This window comes from Anoplopoma fimbria, chromosome 14, assembly GCF_027596085.1.
Source record: "Anoplopoma fimbria isolate UVic2021 breed Golden Eagle Sablefish chromosome 14, Afim_UVic_2022, whole genome shotgun sequence".
NCBI classification, from domain to species: Eukaryota; Metazoa; Chordata; class Actinopteri; order Perciformes; family Anoplopomatidae; genus Anoplopoma; species Anoplopoma fimbria.
In genome coordinates this window covers 16,791,186-16,808,029 of record NC_072462.1, presented here as the reverse complement: position 1 = coordinate 16,808,029, position 16,844 = coordinate 16,791,186, and the positions used below count along the sequence as shown (strand labels likewise).

At 39.7% G+C, this 16,844-nt stretch overlaps 1 protein-coding gene across 1 annotated transcript; it reads right to left on the bottom strand.

The window, feature by feature from the left end:
• Positions 1 to 4,869: 4,869 nt before the first annotated feature.
• Positions 4,870 to 16,324, bottom strand: gnaz (guanine nucleotide binding protein (G protein), alpha z polypeptide). The gene is made up of 2 exons (XM_054611941.1): positions 15,374 to 16,324; positions 4,870 to 6,859 (listed from the first exon to the last, which is right to left on the bottom strand). Exons 1-2 carry the CDS (start codon positions 16,094 to 16,096, stop codon positions 6,515 to 6,517), a joined length of 1,068 nt encoding a protein of 355 aa, XP_054467916.1. The 5' UTR covers positions 16,097 to 16,324; the 3' UTR covers positions 4,870 to 6,514.
• Positions 16,325 to 16,844: the final 520 nt, after the last annotated feature.

Here is a 16,844-nt window from a genome sequence, read left to right as displayed (position 1 = left end):
TTGACAAGCTGGGACAGGTCCACATTTTTACGTAATTTATGTAACGCAGACCCTAGCGGGCCATAGCTGACTCTTGCAGACCCAGATGGTATAACTTTGGCTTTAGGAGGGTCTGGCAGGCCTACTAGTGCTACCAAGTATTTAGGGTGTTAGTACATATATTTGCATGTGTAGTCTGTATTTTAAATGTGTTTTTTGTGGCCATTCCCTTGTCAGATTGTTGAATCAGTTACTCAGTTTGCTCGTGTCTTAATCGATAGCAGTTTTATGTGTTTTCTTAAGTTGCTACCAAAACGCTGGGACTCTAGATGCACTAAGTGTTGGTCTGGTATGCTGTTGCAACAGTCAGGATATTGGCATAAGTTGACATTTTCAAAATTGAAGAAAGTTGAACCCTGATCATGTGGATACCACTGAAATAACTGGATTTCTGTCTGATATTTACAAAGACTGGTGTGACCTAACCCTCTGCTTTATTTTTATGAATTTGGCTACATTTGAAGGCCATGTGCTATCACGTTCAAGCTCTTCTGCTAAATATCAGTCACATTTATACGCTTGCTTCAGCGCAGGAATGTTGGCCCAAAAGCACTGTGAGATGGAGTTGATCAATGCTAGGCCTCTCTTAAGGCCTCTCTAAAGGCCTAGGAAGGTAGCTCCATGTTTTTATTACAACCAGGCTACAGCAGAGATTGCTGGTTTTGCTAGTAATAGCAGCACAGGAGTTACCTTGCAAGGCCTGCTGTTTATAATATGAAAAGACAGGGTTCAATCTTGAGTTTCTTGACCATGGAGCCATAAGAGATCAGGAGTATGAGGACTCGATGGAGAAATGCTGAAGAAAAAGATGTTCCCGGTATACAGTATACCTGTAGAGGAAAGCTGTAGAGGGCTCACATGCCAGTCTGTCTGCAGGGTCTCCTGGCATATCAAGGCACAAGAGCAGGGATAAAAGGTGACAACAGAGCATGCAGAGCGGACCTCAAGATGGCTGTGTATCAAAGAAATTATTTCAGCAAGTTTTTTCTGGGGATTGTAAAATGTATGTACATTTAAACTGGCAGGGAACATTAATATTAAGTTAATGTGGCCATTAATGCTTTCCTGTGGATTGTTAGTTATTTTCTTTAGCCATGCTGTCTGTTGGTCTGTATGTTGGTTAGTCAAATGATCGGTCCACCACATATGTCCAGACTGAAATATCTTGACTACTATAACAGGATTGTCGTGTAACTTTGTGCAGACATTCATGGTTTTCAACCAGCTCACTGGCTATGTTTTACTGCATCTTTAGCACAGGCTTTTATAGCTTCCTTTTAGAAAGACACCAATCTGGACTCTCACATAACTTGCTTTATAATAATTAGAATAAAAAAATACTTGCAAAAATAGCAAGAGTGCCAAAGAAAGGCTTTCACAGCGGTTGATGTCCGATGGGTTTGTGAGGAAACAGTAAAAGACAGATGGTTTTCAGCCAGATGTCAGGGAAGGGTATATATATATATCAGTCGAAAAGTAGAGCAGATCAGCAGCGATAGTCAGTGAGGGGGGAGGGGGGGTCCAAGAGAGCAGGAGTTAAGTCTGTTCATGGGATTTTTTTAAGACTTCATTTTAAATGTTTTGAGGGAGACATTAAGCGCATGTTAGATGGGTCAGAGGAGGATACAGTGACCAGAGGATGTCCCGGAGGATGAACCTCGGCTGTCATCACTCTTTTTGTGAAGAGAAAAGAGGAGGAAGTAGTGCTGACACGAGAGGAGAGGATGGAGTCGAGCAGAAGCAGGAGACTGGAAGTGACACATGGCAGGTTTGCTACCAGAGAGAGAGAGAAGATGAGATTCTACAACTCTTTTAAGAAAGCCAGACTTGTGAAATTTTGTCCCAGCTGCCTAGAGGCTTGACCATTTGATTCAACCAGGTGGTTTACAGCCAAGGAGCAGGTGGGGGCAGATAGACAAGCTTAGAGGAAAAAGGGAGAAGGTCCAGAGGGAATAAGAGGGCAGGCATAAATGTTGAGGTCGCAGAGGAGACACAGGAAGGAGTCAGCTGGAAGAAGTAATAAGAGGGGAGCTGAGGACAGGTGGGAGCAGATAAATCACTTGATACACTTGGTGGTGTTGGTGTGAGGAAAACCAGTTTAGGAGAGATTTTATGGAGGGGAGTGGAGAGGGAAATAAATGCTGGGGAACAAGACAGCAAGGGTCAAGAGAGGCTAGTGGCAAGGGCCTTGTTCTTTTCTCTATTTTCTTTTCTCAGAAATGTCTGAATGATTCAGGATGCCTAGAAATAGACAGGGCCGTGGAACATGCCAGAGATTATAGATATTTATTGTTTCAGAACTGTCATCATAGGGCCAAGGATTTATATTTGTGCCTGTGGTTGTTTGTGAACTACTTACATTTTTAGAAGTGCCCTCAATCCCTTTTCCTTATTAGATATCAGATGTCTCAATACAGATGACAAATCTGAGTTTGGCATGGCCCCAGCTTAAATCTTACATCTATGGACAAAGCTCCTTTGACGTTTCCAAAATCTAAAAGTAAAGAGTGAAGTCTTTCTGTTCAGGGTTCCTGAACATTATACCAACCTGTCAGTGAAATTCTGTTAGTAAATTTGGATAAAGATCAAAAATAGACCCGTCTATAGATCTGCTCCTGATTTGTAAAATGAACTTGGCACAATCTTGGCACCTGGATTCCACATCAGGACACAATGCACAATGCAGTATGACAAAAAGTCTCATGTCTCTTATCCCCATTTCACCCAATTCCTCCATACAATACCTTATCACATCTGTCTGTTTGTTCAATCTTTTTGAGCAATTGATTGTCTGATTTAATTTCCATACTTTCTCACACAGCATTATGACATGTGGCCTTTGTTAAACATCATGTTATATTTTAGATTTCACAAAACATTGACAACATGGATCCTTTCTACACCAGAAAACATATATATACTGTATATGATAATACGACAATTAGAGATGAAAAAAGTAATAAATAAATATATATATTTATATATAAATAATATATATGTATATACAGTGTATATATATATATATAAATATTTATATATATTTATTTATTACACATAAAAAAAAATGTATTTATTTATTACTGTTTTTTTTATTTATCTCTCATTGTCATATTGTTTGGAGCAAAGAGGAAGAAAGAAACGTCCTCATTCTCAGTCTTACTCCTTCACCTCTCTGTATCTGTTACTATGGTTACTTTTTGCAATTTATTCTGGTTGAGCGCTTTTTTTCCTTTTACTATAAGTGCAAACCAACACAGTGAATTTATAAATGTGTCTGTTGATCTATGTCAGTTATACAAACTTTTTTGCATTCTTTGCACTTAGCCATTAATGCAACAGTTTAATGGGATTCCAGTCATATACATCGAAGTACTATGTGCACAGTGTGCGTTTGGTCTCCATGATGTCCCCTTAATCCTGCATTTAAAAAACTTTTCAGCTGGAACTCAGCTGGTTTTCAGTGTATATCTCCTTCATTTTTAAAATGTTTTGACAAAACGTTTTTAGAATATGTCTTCTACAGTATATACTGAGACTCTGAGGCATTTGAGTACGATATAGTGTTTTCGTGAGGTTTTCCAGAGGATGTTTATTTGTATTTGGTTACCTTTTCTTGTAGCTTTTGAATTTCCTCAAGCTAAAATAGGACTTTGAGCCCTTCCTATGGGATGCTGTATTAGTCAAATAATCTAGAGTATTTTTATTTCTGCATTTACTTAGTATTCAATTTCACTTAGAGTAGCTAGACTTTCAATAAAAGTGACCCCTGTGAAGTTTTCCCAGGCAGTGTTTTCCAGTCCATAACTCGAACATCAGCTGCTTAGCACCACCTTGTGACAACAGTCGTGAGAAAACCTCAGGCCACACCCTTTAACCACTTCACACTGTCACTTCCTTCCTGATTCATTGGAAGAAGTAAATAAGGAGCAGTTCTATACCTCCTTTCATTTTTTTTCAGCATCTTTTCTGCCATTGAGTAGCTTGTTTTTAATTGCTGGCACAGGCTTGTCCACATGACAGTCACAAGGCATGATTTCATCTCCCTTCTCAATAGTGGATTTTATTTATGGTCATCTCAAAAACAAATTCCCACTGTTGCTTAAATCAATCCTTCAATGAATACCCCCATGACCCGAAGATGTTTTTTACTCAGGGATGTACAGTCAATATTAGATGAATAAAAATAATTTGAAAAACCATCAGCCACACAGTCATTTAATGTTTTATGTATGGTCCCCAGTCTGACAGACTAAAAACGTCATCAACACTAAAATGGTGTTTAAAAAAGAAAGAATCGTATTTATGCAGTTGCCAAAACTTCTCTGCATGAATCTTGCATTAAATAGATTCTACATTGTATTACAAGTGGGATATTTAACTCTTTAAAGATTAAAAATGGCAAAACCAAACTTTTATTTGGGGACAGACGCATTAGCACACGCATTGGGTCAGCTGGGGTTTAAACACTAATTAGAGTGGAATCCGTCCGCTGTCACCTCATCACACGTAGGCCAAGTGCATTCAAGAGTAATTTAATTGCATACTTTATGTCCGAATTATTCTCGCCCCAGCGGCTCCATTGTATGGCGAGGACAAACACTTTTTATGTCATGATTTTGTACACTACGGATTGAAGCCAGGACTTTGGACAGTATGTCCTCTTCGGGTTGCAAATCATTTGATGCAGCACAATTATGAAAGAATAAGGAAGATGAACAGTCCTATCCAAAACATGATTAAAGCACTTTTGATACAACGACCACCCCAAAAACACATTTACTACACAATGGAAATTTGCATAAGTTGTTTTATTCATAGTTATTGTCCTCTTTATACTTCTTTTTTAATTGTTTTGTCTTTTGTTGAAGTGGACATCCCGTCAAGTCAAGCCTGAAGCCCTTAGCTGAGTTGTTTGCACATCACCCTCTGAACTGAAAAGAAAGGGTAAGAGGAGGAGTGGAGTGGGGTTTTCCTCCTTCTCTTTCTCTCGCTCTCTCTTTTTCTCGTTTACAGTATCCCAACTCAACCTCTACCAGTTTTCATTTGTTTGAACAAAGCGTGTACCTTACAGTATATTTACACATCATACTGACTGGCTGTTTAACAATTTCCACTTATATAATGCAAGGAAGATTGAACTTTTTAAGATTTACTTCTTCGTTTTCATGTTTTTCCTTTGATCCAACTTTTTCCTCTCATGTTAACTTTGTAGTGAGATTTTCCTTGACATTATTGTAATCATAATCACCGCTATCATCATCATCATCAATCATCTTTTTTATCATCATCATTACATCATATTCACCATTATTATATTGATATAACTCTTTTCATTAGATTCCTCTCTGACAACTGTACAATCGTACACAGTGTTTGACTTTTATATATATATATATATATATATTTTTGGGAATATATTATTTAAAGGAAAAGAGGAACATAATTCCAAAGAAAATATATTAGTATCCCAAAGTAACAAAATCATGCATGTTTGTCCATAAAAACAAAACAAAAATGAACATAATGGATGGGATCTGGTTTTATTTACAAATTGATCTTGGCACTGTTTTTATCGTCTCTTTGATGGAAACTGGAATGATCATAAAGAATACTTTTGACTACCGAGCATAACACTCTCTTGGTATTATAACTCAGTGACCTGCTATAAAAGGAAGGTTTGAGAGACATATTCTTTTTTTTTTTTTTAAGCACAAAAAAACGATAAAAGAAAGAGGGAAAAGAACAACATTAGAGAGTTGACCAGGAGGGAAAAACAGAAACAGTGTGTAGAAAATGTATTTCACTTCAGCTTTACACTGTGGCAGTTTCCTCTTTTAGGCAGAAACCCTGTGACATCATGTCTACTGACATTTATTTTTTTCTCAGATATACAGGCTCTCCCCACGTCTCATCAGGTGCACTCACTGGTTATTGTTAAGGGGACTTTCCAATAGAGAACATTGATTCTGTCAAAAATCCTTCTTGTAAAGCAGCATTAATTGACTGTGGCAAATAAAATGAAGGAGACAAAAGTAACTGAAAACCACCAGTACAGACCTACTACCTGGGGTTTGGCAGGCAGGTAGGGGCGGCTGTCTAAAATTTCCAATATTACCATGTCGAACAAGTGCTTAACTGCTGATCCAAAGATCTTTTTGTGTGAGCAAACATAAGGATTTGTGAGTGCGTGTGTGTTTGGGTGTCTCTGCATACTCATATTCAGTGCAAACACATTGGGTAAAAATTCCATCTTGACCATGGCCCATCAGCTCTTTTGTTTCAACTGAAACACATAAATCTACAGTATCGTCCATCCCTGACCACCTTACTAGCTCATTTCTTTTGCAGGTCTCTAGTTGCACCTCTTCAAAGACATAAACTTGTCAGGCAGACTGACATGCCTTTTGTTTATACAGCCTGGTGTGGGCCGACTGCTGCCAACCGGCCCCCCGACCCCCCATGCCAGAATCGGGTCCTAGCACAGCCCAATGTACTTTAGATTGTTCTGGATGATCACGTCCGTGACAGCGTCGAACACAAACTGGATGTTGCTGGTGTCAGTGGCACAGGTGAAGTGCGAATAGATCTCCTTGGTCTCCTTGTTGCGGTTGAGGTCCTCAAACTGCCGTTGCACATAGACGGCTGCCTCCTCGTAGGTGTTCTGACCTTTGTAGTCAGGGAAGCACACTGTCAGAGGAATGCGTTTGATCTTCTCAGCCAACAGGTCCTTCTTGTTGAGGAAGAGGATGAGCGACGTGTTGGTGAACCAGTTGTTGTTGCAAATGGAGTCGAACAGACGCAAGCTCTCGGCCATGCGGCTCTGTGTGGATGTGGAGAGAGAAAGGAAACATAAAGAAGATTAGACCATGAGGAAATATTTCAGAAAATGTAGTATTTACTTTGAAACAAAAACCCAAACCAGCCAGATCAATCACACAATCAGACCTTATTCACACAAGAAGGGTCATGTAACCTAAGAGAGAAAATTAGACCATGTACGGCATGAATTGAGGGTGAAAATGAAGACTGACTGACGAGCCTACAGTACAGCTTCTCTGTTATGTCAACAGAGACTTGAGACGCAGACACTTGAAGACCTGCGTTTGAACTCTCTGCACATTCTTCTCTGAAACTGATGATTACTTCTTTTTACCACTATTCTCTTTCTCCAAGTCCAAAACTGTCAAATGATCAGTCACAGAAAATGTGCGACTCTACTCATTACAGACAAATCGCGCTATTATGAATAATTGAAAATGTGACAATAACTTTCATATATGAACATCTGAATGGATCACATGGAGGCAGAGTCTACTGTGTGTTTATACTGAAGACAGCCTACTATAATGTTCTCTTCCAAGCCTCTTCCAGTGCACCATAACTGCCTGGGCTCCGTGATATTGTTGTCTTCTTCAGCCAAAACTTATAAATGAATCGTAACAAAGGTCTTCCAAATATTGATGCATTATCATTTAGAGCCCACAGGACCAGATTAGGTGTTGCATTTTTTTTTTCCCCAAAACATTTGACAATTGGAAATCTAGATTGTCCTGCAGGTAAATGAGTTACAGGAAAGATACATTAAGGAAGAGTTCAGCTGCAAGAATTTGAAGCAAAACTAAAATATGAACCATGTGGCTGGCATTAACATTAAATCAGACCTCTAACACTGTACCATACTTATCATGTATTTATTTTTTAGGTAAGGTAATGTAACATGTTCATCAGTTATCTTTTTTCATTTGATTCCACAGCATGCAGGCCAGGACTTAACAAAAAAGTATAAGTGCATCTGTGTGTGTATGTGTTTATTCCATGTGCTTTGGTAGAGTTTGCGCTCATGTGACAGTGGATGTATCAGAAAAAAGAGTGAAAAAGAAAGTTGATTTGATCATGGCAGCTGCTGGCATGTGGCGAATGGCCAGTAGCTTGTGACCGGGAGGTTGTCAGATGGAAGACTGCTGTTTAAAAGGTTACAGAAACAACATGGTGCTGTGAGCAAATCACAAGATCTACACAGCATGAAAAAAGATACTGGGGAGGGGAGTAGCGAAGGATTAGACAATCCTAGTGTAGATTCAAAGTTAGCTCTGATTAATCAGTGTTGTAAATGCACTATTTTTGGAAAATGATGAAAAGCCTACAGTTATGCAAAAGCAAAGTTGCATGCAACCCTTATATGCAGCCCATGTTTTTACGTCAGCTCATGTTAGTTAAAATCTCTATATTGTCTGGATTATTTATGTCCATTAAGACGTCCTTGTTATAATAGATTATTATAGAATAATAAAGTGTGTTCTAGGCAGTCTCAGTCTGTCAAATTTGACAAAGTAGTCCCTAATAATTAAGACGTCCTTGAACGAAAACTGTTGAAGGGACAAGGATCAAACTGAAAATAAATTAAGGTCTATTGAAACCCAAGTACTGTGAACTAAGATACTGTAAACATTTTCTCGGAGAACAACTTTGTCCTATTAAACAACTAAAATGACACAAAACAAGAGGAACAAACTGAGGCTTTGTTCAATACAAATTGCATAAGAATGTGTCTGCAGATCCCCGTTCTGCACGGCTCTTTCTTCATTCATATGTCTTCCTTTCTGCTCCCGTTCTCTCACATGTTATAACCCTCACACCGAACCATAAACCACCCCATTTGTATAAGTATGTTTCCCCGGGGACTTAGACTGGCCCCTAAACATTCTACACTATACACACAGTCATGTCAGGTTGTTTGACCTCCTCCCTCCTCTTTCCCGGGTGTGAAAACAAGAGCTCAGCTGCTAAGAGAGTATGGCAGAAGACAGCCAGTCGAGCCCAGGGAGTCGCTAGTCTTTTCACCTGCCCACTACGGCGCTCGTACAGTAAGACTTTCTTAATGGGGAGCGGGAGGAGGGGGAGGGCCCCATCTAGGAGCACCAAAGCATGCAGACCCCCTTCCTCCGCCCTTAAACACCCCCTGACACACAAACACACACTTCTTTCCCCCTCACCTCTTCCTGTCAGAGTAGACCAGAGGCGCAGGCTTTAATTAGGCTTAAGTATTAATGAGGAGAAGTTCACCCCAGTGTCGTTGCTTTGTTTCCCATAAATACAAATCACTTAAGTGTGTATCCACCCCTTCATGAATCATTTAGGTTAAGTTTAAATGCCACAATCTTACAAGAAAGAATGCTTTGCTCTTATCTACCGAGATGATTTTCTATGTCTCCATGTTTTTTCTCTTCTGTACCTGAAAAAAAGAAATTCTCCCTTACTGTTTTTCGTCTGTTTAATTACTAATATTTATGTGGCAGCAACACTGCTGGGTTTGGATTTCAAGCAAACATTAAACAAATTATTTTAAATTATTTTTTATTATTTTTTTGTAATATGTATGAGGATGATGTGGATAATACAATATCAGTTTCTCTATCTGCTATCATCCAAACCTAAAATGATGACATATAGTTTTGTTCTATTACAAGGCATGGGGTGAGACTAGTGTGGGTGAACTAACATGCAACATGCATAGTTGTGTGTAGCACTACATCTTCAGACTCAAGGTCATTTTAGAGCATGTTAGTAACATAAAACTGAATCTGGACAACATACAATAAATAAATACTATAAATAATCTTTTGCTGATGCAATATCTATATGGTACAAGTGATACATTGAAACCTATGTGAGCATGTATAGTCTGGTAAGGAAGATATTGGCGTATCACTTGGTGTGTCCTTGAACAGTCTCATTCCATTTCCTGGTAAACTCTTTTTCAAAACACCAATAATTGATATGAAGCAATCCAATTACATGATAGTAATACCTTTGATAACCCATTAGGCAGTTAAGATGCTGTAGCTGAGTGAGGGAGAGTATTCCTGAATACATTTCGAGACACCAGTCTGACACCATCTTCTGTGTTTCTGAAGGGACCTGATGTGATTTAAAGTCAGTGGTCAGGGAAACTGTCATTTCACGTTCGGATCAGTTCACGAGTCGTCTTTGCTGAGGCTTGAAAGGATAAGTGCACATGACAAACTTTGACATAAAATCATGAAACACTAGTGCTTAATTTCCACTCATCTTTCTTGTGACAGGTAATTAATTCCTGTTTTGGGAGATTAATCAAAAAATAATTGGGACAATAGACATAGAGCTGACACTGCAGTGGGTGTCTGCCTTGATGTTTGGCTAACACAAGCATGAACAAGCGCTTTAACCTCACATCTAGGCTTTTCATTTTCACATCACATACACAGGATTCGCTGCAGTTGCTCAGCCTCAGCCATTGCATATAAACCTGCACCCACAAACACTCACGCAGGCACACAATACACGCATGCACCTCATATCTATTCTCTCCAGCGTCGTTGTTTGTTGCACATATCCTCCCCCCCCTTCTTCCCTGCTCTCCCCTTCTCATCCTCCCATCCCTAGTCACAGCTCACTGTCAACAGCGCAGGATTAGGAGCATTTGACTGGCCTGTTGCTAAGCAACAGTAGCCAAGGCAACCGATTCATTATGAAGACAGGGATGGGACAGGGAAAATGCATCAGGGAATGGGTTGATGGGTAAATGTTGTACTGTAATTATTATGGTGTATTTTCTGTCTTGTGTGAGCTGGTGCATTGAAACTGAACCGACGTCGATCTAGTCAGACACAGTTTGTTTTATCAAAAGCTTTGACGGCTTAGATCACTAAGATGCTCACTGGACACAACAGGCCATTCTTATGAAAACGACACCGGTTTTCTATATGTGTGAATGTTTGTAGGAGCCATTAATTAGTGATCACCGTACATATGCATGCACAAAAAAACTGATGAATGTCTCAAAGTTTCAAATGAATTTCGCAACAAACACTGAGCTTTGCATCCTTTAGGCGTGTGATTCAAATTCTATAATCCCTGTTTTTCTGTTTTTCATTCTAACATGCTTGTTAACCAAGCATTCTGCTACTGTGCTTCTTCACTAAGAAAATGAAGAGTCAGACTTGCACTTGAACTAAAATTGATGAATCACCTTTGGTCTACAAAGTTGAATCAGAGCCTTTTTTTCACTGTTTCATCGCACAAAGGTTTATGCCGTTGAACATTATTGACTCAGTTGTGTTAGGAGAGGTAGAATAAAGGAAATCATACATTTATTTTCTGGAAGGTTTATGTTGTGTTCACTACAGGAGCCATAATTTAGCAATCAATGTTTTCAACAGCTTTACTGCAAATGTATTCAACATTTCTGAGATGTTTCTTTATGGAAGGTTTAACCGATAAATGTGTCAAGGCCATACCTCTACAGTACTTTATGATATAGTCTCAGTAGTTAAGTCTAGTTTCTGTATTGTTCATATAAATATAAGTTGCAGTTTAGGCTATTTTCTAAAAGATTAGCATCTTGCAAAAGGATAAGGCAAGGATGTGGTCATGTTTTCGTTCTTTATCGAAACATCTGTTAAGTCTGCACAGTTGTCTCCTTCTTCGTACAAGCTGACTAAACATATGGAAACCATTTTCTGCAAAAAAGCATGTTTTCTGCCTAACACACTGGAGGCTTCTGGATTTATTTGAAGTATTGTATTTTGTAGGTGTTGTATATTGGTTTGTTTATTCCAAAGGAATAATATTTTGTCTCTATATTTGCTCATCTGATGAATATTATACACCACTGTAGCTTGTTAGTATTCTTCTCTCTCTGCACCAGAATCAGGGTCAGTCCTTTGCCCTCACATTGTTCTGACCTTCATTCCTTTAACCTTAACTGATGCTTAACCCAATTTAATGGAAACCAAATTGGGTTTCACTGCTGTAATTTTCCCATGTTGTATCATGTCAACTTCATAACCAGACACAAGTACAGTACACAGATACAAACACTCTACTCTTCCTCACATTGCAGATATATTGAGCACGTAGAGGCTAGACGATGTGTTAGGTAACAGCTGTTCAGCAGTGTGGTGTCAGCTGACTGTGTTTATGGAAGCGGACGGCTCCAAGATGCAGGAATTCACTAAGGAGCCTTCTGTAGATATCGAAGGAACCACAGTGACAATCCTGCACTTAATCCACAAATATTTAGATTAGGACTACATTGAAAGTGACATTAAGAATTGCTGCTGCATTATGCCATCTGCCTGATGGTCCTATAGATTTATGAAGGTGTGGCCAGGTGTGGCCTCCAGTATGGCCACCATTATGTGGTGCTGGCACAGCCTCAACTTCAAAAATCTGCATAGTATAAATGTTTAGCCTACATTATACTACAAATGACTGTTACATCTCAGCTACAACATTAAAGTGTTTCTTTGTTACTGTATGAGTGCTTCACTCATTTTTCAGCATCGCTGTGGTGTGATTGCATTAGACTATATACACGCCCCATACAGTGCGATATTCAATTTAAAATGTGAGTAGATCATCTCTCCAGGTCATACTTTAATAAGCTGTGCATCCTGATACACTGATATACAATTTAATTGCAAGTTTAAGATATAGCCTACTATTTACAATTTTGACTTCTCATGTGCCCTACAAAATGATGATTTTTCCTACATTCTTTTCTTAATTAGCTAACAACACATGATTTTCTTTAAGTCTTGCTTATTGTGCTTTTGCCATGGTATTGAATCTGTTTGGTCTCCCAGTAAAGTCGCAGTAAAATGGCTTTCACTGAACAGCTAACAAGCTAGCCTTCCCAGTGCCCATGCAAGGAAACCATTTAGGAAATGCAAAACCATCACTAGATTAAATCATGGTATGTTATCGGTTACATGTTCTCATCAATCAAGTTCAACTGTTCGATGTGGCTCAGTGGTTGGCACTGTCACCATAGCGCAGGGTTAGCTGATTGGACTGATGACTAGCATGTGAATAGCAACAATATTGTTATGAAGAATAACACTGTGTGCTCATCACGGCAGCCGTAACAACAACATACAGACAAAAACGGCAAATCTAAAACCCTTCAAAACATCTAAAGCTAAAATGTACAAGATGTATGTTGACTCGTTCGGCTGATGTCTGACGAGTCTCTATGCTAATGCAGTTAAAAGGAGCACAAAGGCTTTTTTGTGAACGGGTTTCACATGAATCAGATAAGGCAACACATTACAGTCGGGCCTCCGAAAGTCCCAGACAGTATTAATACTATGTCACAAGTTTGCCATCGTCGTACCGAAGATACCACTGGTGTTTTTGCTTCACATGTTCAAGCACATAAAATTGTAAAACCAGCCAACCATGAAAATGTTAGTATTTACAGAAATCTTATTCATAATCAGTTCTGTATCAGGGTGGCTTCTCTAATTTCAGGATGTCTTTCTTTCGGGTACTTTTGATTCATTGCAATATCTTCTTCCTCTACTGTCTTAGAATAATAAAAGTTGTTTTTTTCTGACACCTGTGAACTCCCATTGCTACACAGTGCCTTCACAACCTGCTAATTCTCACAGGTACAGCCTCACACTTTATTCTGTGAACTCAATTAACACCATAGTGCGTTTTTCTCGTCAGACTTTATTTTTAACCTATAAAACTAATTGATTTCCTGTTCCAACCCAGCTCGGTGTACACCCTGTTTTTTCCGGGTAACCCATGAATTATCAGGCCAGTTCAGTTACAGGAAGTTTCCTTTGTTCTCAAGTTATTTCTTGTGTATAAAGAGGTGTACATAGATACTGGAATCTCTTAAGGAAAAAATGTGATCATGCCTGTGAAGTAATAGAAAATACCTGACCCCTCATAGCTGGTGTAACCTAAAAAGTAAAATAGTATCTATTGTTGACCTTCCATTATCAAGAAGGCGGTTAAACAAGGAATAACTACCCAACTATTCCCAAACACTTAGATAACAAAACAGATATGCTAATCGTTCAAATTCCACAAGCATGAAGGGGAGATAAGAAACGCCGGCCACTCTCATTCAGACAGATTTGAAATAGCTTCACAACCAAATTACTCATGCCCCAATCCAAAGAACTTTGGATGAGGAGCATTAGATTTGGATAAAGCTTTCCTAATTGTTTATTAAACAAAACTGAATGAACTGTAGAGGGATAACATTAGGAGAGTAATGCTTTTTTAGGATGAGAATAAAATGATGAAAACGTTGCGTAGAGTGTCAATGGATGGGGCTTTTAGGAAAACTACCCACTGCAAATGTTTCTTTTGCCTGTTTCATTAGGAATGAGTAGCTGCTCAGCACTTATAATAAATTAAATAAATAGTTAGTCTATGCCATAATGTATATCTATCAAAAATAGTGAGAAGGTTTTTCTGGCTTCTGTGACAAATCAGGTAACCTTCTCTCAAATTGAAAAGATGCAACATTTAGGTCACCAATGTAAGTAATTGCAAGTGTTACGTAGTTGCATTCTGTAGATGTAGACCTTAACTCAAGGTCCACTAAATAGTCCACCTAGTAGAATGTATTTTAACACTATGTTTGTTTGGGTCTGTTTTCCTACTTTGAATGATTAGCTGATTAGCAGTTTCATGCTTTAGGAATCTTTCAGTCAGCTAAAGATTGTGCATTTCTTCCCACCAAAGTAAACATACAGTCATTTAAAATTGAAAAGCAATGTACTTGAACTTCATAATGAAATGCTGGGAAACACTCATAATTTTAATTCCTAATTGTTGCATCTAAAATTGTTAAAGCTCTTTCCTTAACTTTTTTTTAAACTATTATTATGTTAGTTAGAAGTTATCATCAAACAAACCAGTTCCCAAAAAAGGATTTTGGAAATAGCCATTCAAAAGAAAAGAATGCAACCCCTGTTTCTGTGTAGCATGGCTGTGGTATTGAAGACGGGGGTGTATGAGAGGAAATGACACAGCAGAACAGCCTTCTGTTCTCTTTGCCTCTCAAACCATTTTATACAAATATTAATTGTTTGGTGGTATTGACACCTCGCAGCATTTTACCTTTATTTACTCATGGACAAACAACTGATGTGGTAAATGATAGTATAACATTAATATTCCTATATTTACTTGTGCACCTTATAGTTAATTATCTATAGTTATTGCATGGATGGAAATCTAGATACCAAGGTTATTGGTATCTAAGATCATAAGTCAGATAAATACCACTGTCTCACATAAGAGATATATTTTCTCTCCACTTGAATTATTTCAACACATTGTGAGAAATGATGGTCACACTTCTATTCATGACATGAAAAAGTTAACAAGAGAGAGTATTTGTATACTTTGTTCTTATTGGGTTGATATCTGACCTCTGTTTTAGGGAGATTGGCTGCTGTGTGCAAGCATGTGTCAGTGCATACACGTGTCCATGTGCATACATTAGTGTGAAAATGTGGGCCCTCTAAAAAGAGATTTTTCTTACCGTCTGGTTGTCCTCGTAGAGTTTGAGGTCATAGCCACTTAGCTCGACACAGAAAATGATTGCAGTCACGCCCTCGAAGCAGTGGATCCACTTCTTTCTCTCCGACCGCTGTCCTCCGACATCGACCATCTTGAAGGTGAGCTCCTTGAAGGTGAACTTGTTCTCCACGATGCCGGTGGTCATGTCGCGGGACCGTAGGATGTCCTCTACAGTTGGGATGAACTCAAGCGCAGAGATGCGGTCCAGGTCATTCAGGTAGTAGGCAGTGTTGTCCTCTAAGTGGTACTCATTGGATCGTTGAAAGCACTCCTGGACCCCTGAGTCAGCCCACAGACGTTTCATGACCCCCTGCAACTCTAGAGTGATCTCCCCTTTGCTCTCCGCTGGCCCTGTGAGGGCAAAGAGCTGCACAGCATCGTAGGCGCGATCAGGATTGTGAAAGTCGATCTTGAGGGTGGTGAGGGCGCGGATGATGCGGGTGAGTGAGTCGATGGCATTGTACAGGATGAGGGGCTTGTACTCCTTGCAGGCATCCAGGTTGAAGCCTCCGCTGTGGATGATCTTCATCTGCTTGACAATGGTGCTCTTGCCCGAATTGCTGGTGCCCAGCAACAGTAGCTTGATCTCACGCCGCTGCCGCTGACTTTCTGAGCGCAGGTGGCGGTCGATCCGCCGCGAGCGCCGCGCCGCTTCCTTCTCCTCCGAGCTCTGACGGCATCCCATGGTCCTCCACCACGTGGTGAGTGCAAAGGAACTCGTGCTGCTGCTTGATGGGAAATCAAATTATAACGAAGTGGTGACCTAAAAGGAGCTGGTGGAAGAGTTGGAGAGGGTTTTCACTAAAGGTAGGAACTTGCCGGTGAAGAGGCAGACAGAACTTCACAACAGACCAATTTAACACTAGACAGGAGAGCCACCACACTGAGGAGTGGCTCAGGAGTATTTCATTCTTTTTTGTTCAGGGGCAGTCGGTGAGTCCTGTGTGGGCAGAACCCAGACTTGTGGGATGCCCACACAGCGCCTGGCACTGAGGTTGGACTGCCTGCTGAAGCCAAAGGAGCCGGGGTGCATAGCAGGGGCTCCCCCTGAGGAGAAGCTCTGGAAAATGGCTGGGGAACGTTACGTGTATCAGTAAACAAGCTGTTTGGGCCTGATGCGTGAGAATAGCAAAACCCCCTCACTCTCCTGCCACATGGCTCTTGTGGTATGTTGCCCTCGTTTGGCTTCTGCAACCGTCCATCTCAGTTCGATATTGGTCTGTTTTGTAAGATCTTCCTGATAAAATATTTTCCGCTTCTTCTGTGGTGTGATATCTCCCCAGCAACTGAAGGGCTGCGAGTCTGCCAACACATAAGACGAAAAGAGAAGATAAGTAAATAGCACGCTTAAGACAAGTACAAGCAGTTACACCATTTTCCACCACATCAATAAGATATTAAAAGAATAGTTGATGGATAAACCACAAGTTATT